Source organism: Micropterus salmoides, unplaced genomic scaffold, assembly GCF_014851395.1.
Source record: "Micropterus salmoides isolate LMB-PRFRI ecotype aquatic unplaced genomic scaffold, ASM1485139v1 Ms_hic_scaffold_2639, whole genome shotgun sequence".
Classification (NCBI taxonomy): domain Eukaryota; kingdom Metazoa; phylum Chordata; class Actinopteri; order Centrarchiformes; family Centrarchidae; genus Micropterus; species Micropterus salmoides.
The window spans coordinates 1-11228 of record NW_024041861.1 but is presented as its reverse complement, the minus strand read 5'-3'; the positions used below and the strand labels follow the sequence as shown (position 1 = coordinate 11228).

The 11228-nt window shown below is 42.4% G+C and overlaps 1 protein-coding gene across 1 annotated transcript; it reads right to left on the bottom strand.

Moving 5' to 3' along the window:
- Positions 1–497: 497 nt before the first annotated feature.
- On the bottom strand, positions 498–10673 carry LOC119919254 (nucleoside diphosphate-linked moiety X motif 17-like). Its single transcript, XM_038739682.1, has 9 exons — positions 9937–10673; positions 9355–9447; positions 9056–9172; positions 6109–6292; positions 3869–3894; positions 3659–3751; positions 3297–3395; positions 3071–3204; positions 498–680 (listed from the first exon to the last, which is right to left on the bottom strand). Exons 2-9 carry the CDS (start codon positions 9427–9429, stop codon positions 515–517), a joined length of 894 nt encoding a protein of 297 aa, XP_038595610.1. The 5' UTR covers positions 9430–9447; positions 9937–10673; the 3' UTR covers positions 498–514.
- Positions 10674–11228: the final 555 nt, after the last annotated feature.

Genomic DNA, 11228 nt, shown 5'->3' with positions numbered 1-11228 from the left:
TAAATCGGAAAACAAGCAGTAACTACAGGCATCAGATAAACAAGAACAATGTGGGTTTTGAAATTGGAGGAGTTAAAGTAAAGCCCCCTAAACAGAAAATACTCAAGTGCAAGTAGCTCAACATTTGACTTAAGTACTATTACCCCTAAGTGGAGGCACAAAGACGACGCATATATCGGAGCGTCATCTCTCGTCCACAGTCCAGAGATTTATATTAGACTTATCTCATGGTCCCATGTTTAGAAGACTTATTTAGGATAATGTAGAGCTCCCTTGTTTTAATCAAAGTAAGACATAAATGAGAATATATGTGGGGGCACAAGGCGTTGATCTCAGCGATGCCAACATGTGGAGCCTCACGTGGTCTTAGAGTCATTTCTGTTTTGGGTTCTGTTTTATTGCAAAATTAGGATGAGATTTAAAGTACATGAAAATAAAAAGAGACATTTACAGAGAGAGTCATTCCTCTGAGCCAAAACTGTCCAATCCCGGTCCAATCCCGGTCCAGTGGGGGTCAGAGGACGGGGGTCTCCAGGCTTCTCAGCCACAGTTCCAGGGCGTACTTGGTCCCGGTGCTGACCCGCTCCACGTCCGGGCCGCTGACCGGCGCCCGGCTGACCAGCACCGTCAGAGGCAGGGTGGAGTCAGTCAGGGCTCCCTCTGTGGAAACCTGCGACACACTGGAAACACAGCGGGAGGTCAAAGGTCACGCTGGTCAGGAGGAAGTTAGTTGGACTAAATCAGTATCAAATAGGGCTGCACGATTTGAAGATTATTATTATATAATGAAACAAATGATACTATCAGTCTAACGTGCTTAATTATCAAGGAATGCACGAAATACTGACATTTTGAAATGTGTTTTTCTCAACTTGAAGAAAGTTAAAACAATAAACAGTATTTATAACAATAACAAGTCAAACAGAACAAGAGGAGCAAGTTTCTCTACAGCTACTGCTCAAAACACATTTTTCTCACTGCACGTAGGCTTTTCTGTTTTAGGGGCTGAAGGTAACGAGCAGACTGCAGCGCTCACACAGAAGAGAGCGTCACACACACTTTTTAATAAATCACACACTTTTTGCGGTTATGTAATCACTCATGACATCGTGCAGCCCTAGTATCAAACCGGAATATATGTTGGGGCCTGTGTGGTTATACTGTCCTGAATATTTTGGGTTTGTTTTCATGACAACAAAAAGTAGAAGAACAGAAACATTCCAGTTACAAGTGGCCGGGTCAGAACAGCAGCACTGTTCCTGCTGGTTTTCCTCCATAAATAACATCCAATGGTTGCTCTTTAAAGATTTCATTTCTAAAATTCCCCAAATAATGTTTGACAAGAACAACAAATCTGTGAGTAAGTTCAAAAACGTATTTATTCTAAAGTGAACCCAGAGGACAGCTGAAGTCAGAGGTGTGTCCAAGTCATTGTTTTACAAAGTCCTAAACAAGTTATAATTTGCTCTCCACCAAACTGAATAGCATTTTATATCATAACAAGATTTAAAATGGGAAATATACTTTAGTGAACTGCGTTAGCCGGTACAGAAAAAAGGCAGTGGCGCAGTTTGTCATCCAGTCGGTTCAAGTCAAAAGGCTCAAGTCCAAGTTAAGACACGATTCATTGGTGTTGAAGTTAAAGTCGGGTCTAAAGTCATCATATTTGTGACTGGAGTCCACTCCTCTGCCTGAAGTTTAATCTTTCTTACTGGTGGCACAAGACATTCTATTGAATGTTGGATCTTTAACTGTGGAGCTGTTTTATTTATTATTTATTAGTATTATTTATCCACAGACTGCTGTTAATAAGAACATAAGTTTCTGTCCCTGAAATACATTCTGCATTAAAGAGGAACTGAAACCAGTCCAGAGGCATCTGTAGTTACATCCAGACGTCTAAATTCACTGAAATCAGTTTAGTGTCAGGCCAAACATTTAAACCCATCACACGAGACAACAGCATTTATCAAACATCTCAAAATAAATTACAACAAATCTTTTTTTAAAGAAATTATTATTGATTTTTATTCAATTATTAATTATTTTTCCTGCATTTAGCTGCAAAATTAGAGCATTTAAGTTGTTCCCTTTTAACAGGCGCACCTAAGAACACAACTCGTCACCTTAAACACATTAACTGAGACCAACATTAGTGAACCTGACACCAGATCTGAAAGGTAAAAGAAATGAACTGGAGGTCCGACGTATCTAAAGACCCCCTGACTAAATAAACAATTTATGATAATAATTTATTGATATTGAAACAAACATATTGTCTGTATCAGTTATTTCCTGTCCAGGATCGAGTTCCAGGTTTTAAAACACTGGCTCACTGACGCCCACAGCTGTAATCCACATGCTGTACTACCTGTACTGTTCATGCCACACACTGACCGTATGTATATTGTGTGCTTGTTCCAGCTGCCATCACTTCCGTTCCCTGCTCATGTTTGTGATCTGCTGCTACTAGCCTTTGTGTTAGCTGTTTAGCTAAAGTCTCTGTAACCCTGTTGCAGCAGTATTACCTTACTGAGCGTTTGTTGAGTAGCACACTTGAGTTAGTTGTGTTTTGCCGTGTTTCTGCAGAGTTGGGTTAGGTTGTAGAGTAAATACCGATACCCACTCTACACGTTCAGGATATTTTCTTTGTTTAGTCCATTAAGCCTCGTTCACTCTACGCGATTTTAAGCCCGATTTGCCGCTCGGTGAGCTCGGCGACCGTCAGGCTGTGATCGGGAGTAAATCAGCGATTGATCGCCAGTCGTTATGTGTGAACTACTCAACGACGCATCAAAACGGCTCCCTGTCTGACACATCGCCGACTTCTGCCAGACATTTAGCACGCCAAATATCTGGAGGAGGCTTTTGTTGTTTAAACCTGGTAAAAAGTCTTGTGTGAATAAATAACTTTTCCACCATACCAAACACATCTGGTTTATGCGTACGCCCCCTTTCCCCAGGGAGCTGGGCTGTAACATCTTAGTTAATTTTTACTTTCTCTTTTTATCTGTACTCCTGTCAGTCCTTGCTGAATTTGCTCTCTCGGGATCAATCATTATCGAGATACCTGATGCTGCTCGGCAGGTCGTCCAGACAAACCTCGGCGTCCTCTCTGTCCACGGAGGACACGACGGCTCCGACCAGCCGGCTGTCGGCCCACAGACAGGCACTGACCTCGGCAGGAGACGGGCTCAGACAGGCCTGCAGGGTGGAGACATGAAGACATCCTACAGTCACATTCTCTGCTGGAGACACAGAGACGGTCAAAGCCACGTCCGCATCACCTGTAGTACCTGTAGCTGCAGGTGAGAGAGGGAGGAGTGCAGCAGCATGTAGATGACTATGTGATGTCTCTGAGGAAGTCCTCTGGACAGCATGGGAGGATACACTGACTGACAGAGAGATCATTCACCATTAATGCGTTCGTTACACGGCTGTGACTCAGTGGCCCAGAGGTTAAAAACAGACACATTAAACCTCTGTGGACTGATTCACTCCACCCAAACAGAAAGAAACAGGTGTTATTGTGGAACACAGAGACAAAACCTTTGATTTAAAGAAACAGAACATGTCGAGAATGTTTCTGCCCGGTGAAGCTAGACAACAGTTTGCTTTAATGAATCTGGTTTGAGTGTTTGGTCTCCGTCTGTCTCACCTCCCAGAGTCCCAGTATTTTTGGAGAAACTTCCTCAGGTTTCAGTTTCAGGCCGGTTTCCTCCTCTAACTCCCTGAGGCCGGCATCCAGCAGCTACACACACACAATAAAAAGGATTACTCTGGCGTGACCGGCTCTTTGTGTTCAGTCAAGAAGAAACACTGCGCAGGAGTCACGTAAAATTATTTTCAGAAACAGAAAATGATTTACCGTCTCATCTGGCTCAACATGGCCACCTAGAAAAGAACAAAGCCACGAAACATGAGCCTTTAAAATACTCAGGTGTGTGTAAACTAAGACGTGTGTTTAAGGGCCATACCTTTCAAACCTCCAGTTTACTCTGGGATTCTCCCGTAATTTAACATTCTCTCCGACTGTCCTCCCATTGAAATATTTGCCCTTAAATCTCCCATATTCTTAACCTTAAAACCGCAGTTGCTTTTTCTATGACTGCACCAAGTGGGAACCTCCTTTTTCCTGATTTGCAAAGGCAAATGCCGCAAGATCAGTTATTGTTCTAAGCTCACGGAAATCTCACGCACTCTACAAGTAGCATGTATCCGACAAGTGCTGAATTTATACGCCCATTTATATATTGCTTATATAATGTTCAAACCAGGTATCGCATTCTGACCGCCAGATTGTAGTCACTTACTTAATGTTGGACTTAGTAGACCCAATCCTTGCTGCACTGATATTTTATAGCAACTGGTTCCTAGCAGTAACTTTAGGATTCAGTGTGTAACAGGGTTTCTGCAGGTTTCACCTGATCATATTTAACCTTTTAAGACCACTATGAATGAAATTTAAGACTTATTAAAACATTAAAACATGCATTCACAGGGCGGTATAATGTAAAAGAAATTAAGATGGTATTTTTGTGTTGGAGGTTTTGGGGGCAGATCATTTTGAAACAATGTTATTACCACATCTGTGAATAATAAGTAGGAAAATCTAGAGCAGATTTTGGATTAACTACACCCCAAAAGCTAAACTTGCTAAAGAAGTCTTATGGGTTTGAATCATAACCATTAGATCTGGGAAAATTCATGAGGTTAGATTTGATTTTTACATTCATGGCGCAGCAGCAAGCAGTTTTGAGCCTCACCACCTTATAAAGGAAGGAAAACACTGTTAAAATGACCTCAGAATCATTACAGATTATTCATGTTTGCCTTTTGTGTCTTAACTTACTGCTTTAAGTAGAAAAGCAACATGAGAACCACCTCCCTTCTGGATAATTACAAGTATTTCATTTGTGCGTCAATATCCAAAAGAATAATCTCATTAGCTTAAAAGGACTAGTTTGCATCTCTAATCTGCTTTAACGTTACTAACCTCAGCTCTTCTGCGGTCACCGCCCTCCTTTCTTTATACTATCAAGATGTACAGTACAGGACAGAGCTGTAACCTGACAACTTAACGCTGATCTTATCCTCCGCTAACTTTCACCGTCACTTTCTGCCGCTCTCTCTGACCAACACTCCCTCATCTCCTTTCAGACAGCGTGACAAAGCGTAAGGATTTTACACTAAAGGTTCCCTTCAGCGTCCGTATGAAACGCCACCTGTTTCCTACGTTGCAGCAACACAAGGGTTAGCCAGTCGACATGCGCACATTCAGTGACTTGCTTGGTTTAGGTACTAACATTTCTGATGTTAGTCTGATGGAGTCTGTTGTGGTAAGGGTAGGGGACTTCAGGGGGCGGTCAACACCTTTATCACGAACGTAGCTAGCTAGCTAGCTGGCACTTCCGGTCTGTACGGGACGCTCCAGAGCGTCTCACACAGACGCTAAAGGGTAACTACGCTTTGTCACTCTTTCTCAAGTCGTCGGTATATGACGCCCTGAGATGAGAACAGGCTGCTCTGTCACTTGTCTTTTGAAGAATGAGTTGAGGGAGACAGCCGTGAGTGTTACCGTGCTGAACATCATTAATGATCGTGTTTCTTAAGGTTGCACTTCCCCAGAGCTGAATCTGTCATACAATCCGACAAAGACAATAACACAACGGCTGCATGTTGGTCTTTGTAGTCGTGACACAGCGAATTATATTTGGACTAGCGAAAGAAAGAACTACAACACCACGGGGTGCGGGAGCACTTCAATGAGCATTAGAGGCGTTACGTGGACGCTGGAAAATTGAGACCTGTTTAAAAGTTTTTAAGGCCTAGAACACAAACTTCAGTGACAAACTTCAGACTTTTTAAGGCCTTCAGTTTTGATGTTGAATACCCCGTGATCACCCTGTCTAAATGTAAGGGGGTATATGTGGACAGTGGTAGGGGTGGTGCCAGTGTTGACATGTATGTTAGAGGCTACTGCAGTTCTGTAGTAGTGCATACAAAATTAATATGAATTTAAAACAGAAAGGTCCAAATCTGAGCAGCAGAGGTGGAGATATCCTGCATCCTACCCTTCCCACAATGCACCTGCCCTCTCTAACAGACCTGGAGGGACCCAGACGTTGGGAAATATACGAAGCTCCTTCGACCGTCGTGTCAACAACACTCTCTGATTGGCTGTCTGCAGGAGTATAGCCACGCCCACATCTATTCCACGCTGCTGAACGTCCAGTGGGATCGCAGCTGCCTCCGTGGCTGACAGGTGTTTGATGGGACAGAAGGCGGGCCTCTAGGAGAGAAAAGGATAGCAGGGTTGTTTCAAAAATGGAGGGATGAATATTAAAGCACAATTCTGGTGATGTTCTACATTTTTCTTCATCAAATCTCATGTTCAGACTCCAACCAGCAGCGAAAGTATCCGCTAACAGGTCCTGTGTCTCACAGCCTCTTCTTCCTCTGAGCCATACAGAGCCTCAGTCCATCCTTCCCGCCCCAAAGGACCTCAATTCAGAAACAATATGAACAGCAGCGGGACAACTAATGTTTTGATCCAGTTTCACCTGTGTCCTGAACAGGGCTGAAACAATTCATCAATTAATTCGATTGCCAAACAGCAGCGACATAAATTCTTAGCATCAACGCTTCGTTTAATCCATTTAACTATTTAGCGCAGACATTTATTAGTGTCGCACATCGCGCTTACCAGTGCTTAATATGTGCCGGAGCTAGCCGGAGCCCCGCTGCTGAGTTTTAAGCCTTTTGCACTCCAGCACCTATAAAGTGCTTCTACACATATAAAGTCCAAGATTTCATCCAGACCAATAGGGTAGCTAATAATGGTTTCTGATCGCCCTTTAAAACAATGTGCAGATACGCCGTGCATTTTGAATATTTAAATTGATCGTAAATTATTAATTAATTCTTTTTGGCGGATGACGCATTTCACACGCTCTGGCACCTAATAATTTACAAATTAAGCACTGGCACTTACACTGTGATCAAGTGAACACGACGTGATTATGATGGCGCAAAGTGAAGGAAGAGAGAAAATAGCGAAGCACAAAGAAGAAAGTGTCCAAAGTATGGGATTATTTTAAGATAAAAGAAAACAACTCTGTAATGTTACAGCCCGTCCACCGTAAAACAAAACTGATGTTGCCTACAGCAACAGCACCTGAACAGAAAGCACCCAGGCTATCATCAAGTCCACCGAGCGGAACAAGGTAACAGTAACACCAACTTCAGCATTAAACTTCTTAAATGATGAATCGATGAAATAATCTGCAGATTACTCCATTACTAAAATGATCATTAGCTGCAGCTCTAGTTGCTGGTATGTTTACATATTAGTAGAAAACACACATGAATGACAGAGTTACATTAGCTACAGTTACGTTAGCAGCAGTCACGTTAACTACAGTAACCTTAGCTACAGTCACGTTAGCTACAGTCACGTTAGCTACAGTAACCTTAGCTACAGTCACGTTAGCTACAGTCACGTTAACTACAGTAACCTTAGCTACGGTCACGTTAGCTACAGTCACGTTAGCTACAGTAACCTTAGCTACAGTCACGTTAGCTACAGTTACGTTAGCTACAGTCACGTTAGCTACAGTCACGTTAGCTACAGTTACGTTAGCTACAGTCACGTTAGCTACAGTTACGTTAGCTACAGTAACCTTAGCTACAGTCACGTTAGCTACAGTCACGTTAGCTACAGTCACGTTAGCTACAGTTACGTTAGCTACAGTCACGTTAGCTACAGTCACGTTAGCTACTGTCATGTTAGCTTAAGATACATTAGCTTCAGTCACGTTAGCTACAGTCACGTTAGCTACAGTCATGTTAGCTTAAGATACATTAGCTTCAGTCACGTTAGCTACAGTCACGTTAGCTACAGTCACGTTAGCTACAGTCATGTTAGCTTAAGATACATTAGCTTCAGTCACGTTAGCTACAGTCACGTTAGCTACAGTCATGTTAGCTTAAGATACATTAGCTTCAGTCATTGACAGAAACAGTTATGACGTCACATTCGGGGCTTTTGGATTTGTGGTTTTTGAAATTAAGTATTTTCACAGTCTTATTCTTAAACAGTTTTATACAAACAGCGACTTTCTTGACTTAAGTTATATTTTAAACTGATAGTGAGCGTGTGTGTAATTCAGGACACAATTCAAACAGGATAAAAACATTAGTCGTTGTTGGCTACTGTATGTATTTTTTCTGCAATATGATCCCATAGTGGTCCACAGGAAGAGGAGGTGCTTAGGTCGCTATAGAGCTCCACTACTGTCCTAATGGTACGTTCCATTTGACACAGGAAGTCGGAATTTCCTACAACTTTCAACTGGAACGAAGTTGGATCTCCGATTCGGAAAGTCGAGACAACCGCACTACCCCGACTTCGGGATCCAAGATGGCTGTCGGAGTATCAACAGTTAGTGAAAGTTATAGTTTATAGTGTTTATTAGCACGTCTGTGTACTTGTGACTCATAGAAATGTTCGTACACAAAGTGCTGTCCAGCAGCTGTCTGTGGACGTGTTGCTACAGTATTTAGTAAATACCACACAATGCATTTTTTTAATCAACCGGCGTATCAATAGCTAACCTGGCTAGTTGTAAACAAACAGCTGGTCAGGTTTTCCGACTTGTTAACTGGAACGCCGAAACTCGGTTGTGACATCATTCCCAGCTTCGACCTCCGACTTCCGAGGTAAATGGACCGCAGCATAAAACTGGGTCACATGATCCATCATCACTATAAACACACACTGTAGCTGCTAAGCTGCACAGACACCGTCCTGCTGCCCCAAATCCTCACTAGAGCACCACATGTGGATTAATCCGCCACTGAAAGTAGTCCCCAACAGATGCACTATTTCCTCATGTTTGTCTGATAGAAGCTGCAGAGACAGGAAGTCAGGAAGTGTTGGTTTGGGTCTGCACATGAGACTTTTCTTGATAATAACAAACATAGAATATTTTCAGCCTTACACTTTGAAGACAGAGGGATAAATATTAAAAACAGAAGCTAAATGTTTTGTGACCTTCAGAGGAATCCCTCGTCCTTTGTCTCCTCTGTAAAGGATGAACTGGTTTTTCTCCAGAGAGCAGTTCACCTCCACCTCGTCCTCACCGCCGTCACTGAAGTGAGCCGTTATACTCTGACAACAGAAGAAGAAGTATGAGGAAAGACAAACCAGGTATAACTTCCTGAGATAATGTAATGAAAAGCAGTAAAAGTGTTTGGTTGTGTGTGCCGTTAGCTGGTTAAAGGAACAATCCAACATTTTGGGGAATGTTTGTAAATGTAACCTTTAAATAATCTGGATCCGTCTGCACTGACCTGAACAAACTGAGCTCGCTGTGGAGCTGCTCGCTCCTTACAAACATAAACCAGGATCCTCCTCACTTTGTCCATGATGCTTCTCCACCTCAGCTGGAAGACAACAACAAGCAGCAGCTCTGTTAATGTTTCTGTGGTCCGAACAGGTCACTGCATTTTTCATACAGCCTATGGATCATTCTCGTTGATCTCTGGGGAGGACAGCAGGACCAAGAGAAGATCTGGCAGTGTGCCAGACACTGACTGGACCGCCAGCTAAAAACACTCCTTTTAATACTTTTGTAATCAGCTCCAAACACTAGCAGCTTTCACGCCGCCTTATTCTGTGTATATTGTTTTTGTTTCTGTTTATAGTGTGTATATATATTGTTCTCTAGACTGTAGCCTGTGTCTGATCTTATTTTATAATTGTATTATTGTATGAGTAAGCACATCATGAGCAATGTACAATCCTAAGTCAAATTCCTCATATGTGCACACATACAAGGCAAATACAGCTGATTCTGATTATTTCACAGGGGTATTGCGCCGATCTGCCGGCTCACTGCACTTTATGAAACGTATGAGGCAGATTTTATTCACCTCTCAGCAGGAAAAGTTGGTGACAGACGATCTGTTTGTGAAAAGCCACAGCCGACACGCCGTAAAGCCGGACCGCTATGTGAAAGCACACATGGTTGCAGGATTAAGGCCTTTTCACACGGGATAAAGCTGCAAACTGTTGTTCAGTGTGAAGACGCGAATGCGACATAAACGCAGATATTCTTTCTGCACTGATCTCTGCATGAAAGCGGCTACACTCCCACGCTCCCCTCCAGACTCCTGTCGCCTAACGTCCACCCCCTTACAAATCAACGCCAATCAAACATAAGTAACAGGAAAAGAACAACCAGTGAACGCCCCTAACACGCCCAATAATTTAGATCCCTTGGTACATCGGGGATCAATTTAAGTGCGACTCACAACCAGCAAGCACGCCGGTCTGCTGCTGTCAAATTTATAAGCAGAGTACATTTACCCGCCAATGCGGCAGGTAGCTTTCTAACATTTGGCCGCCAAACGGAAAATCCACCCGCATTTGGCGGATGGGTGTTTCTGCACATTAGTGTCTTTGTCGGTTCTGTGCATAAAGTAATTATTTTTTATGTTTTACATAGATATGTACATATTCACCCTCAGTTTCTTTGTAAATGATCAGTAAGCCTGTGAGTACACGTGGCCCATGTTAAAATGTTAGGCCCTAAAAAAGTACTTAAAATTACTTTTTTAAATTTTTTTACAAAAACTACAAATTGAACTATTTTTGTTTGAAAGAGCCTGGCGAAACATCTTTTATAAACATTTTGCTGTGTTGGTAAAATTACTTATGATTGCTGATCAAGCTGTAGATTTCTCTGTTCATACTTTAAACTTTATATTTCTTACATTTATATTTATACAAACTCTTATCTATACCTTTTATTACTATATTCTATTCCTTATGCCTTGACAGTGTGCAATTGTGACAAAGAATTTCCCCTCGTGGATCAATAAAGTATTTCTGACGTACTTCGTGTAGACTGTGCCCCGCCCACCATAGAAATCTCAGACCAATCAAAACTAGTTTTACATGTCAACTAGTGTTGTAGCAACAATTCAAGATCAGTATTTGTGATTAGCTGTAATTTACAGTGCTACAAAGCTCCAACCTTGTTTGGCCCATTTTATCCGACTTCCCACCAGAAGCTTTTAACTAGCTTTGTCTGAGACTGACAGGGTCAGCGGCCACATGTTGGACATCGGACTGAAACTGAACTGTCAACAAACACCACAACAGTTAGCTGTTAGCTAACATTTAACGCCGCTAGAAGCTTCTGCATTGGGCTAAATACAGC

What these genes read in the sequence shown, in the direction of transcription:
- LOC119919254 (XM_038739682.1), bottom strand. Translation starts at nt 9,429, where the DNA reads ATGGACAAAGTGAGGAGGATCCTGGTTTATGTTTGTAAGGAGCGAGCA. An exon ending in GACGAGGGATTCCTCTGAAG is followed by an intron (nt 6,293 to 9,055) that starts GTCACAAAACAT and finishes TTTCTCTCCTAG; the next exon opens with AGGCCCGCCTTCTGTCCCAT. An exon ending in TCTCTCACCTGCAGCTACAG is followed by an intron (nt 3,205 to 3,296) that starts GTACTACAGGTG and finishes TCCACCCTGCAG; the next exon opens with GCCTGTCTGAGCCCGTCTCC.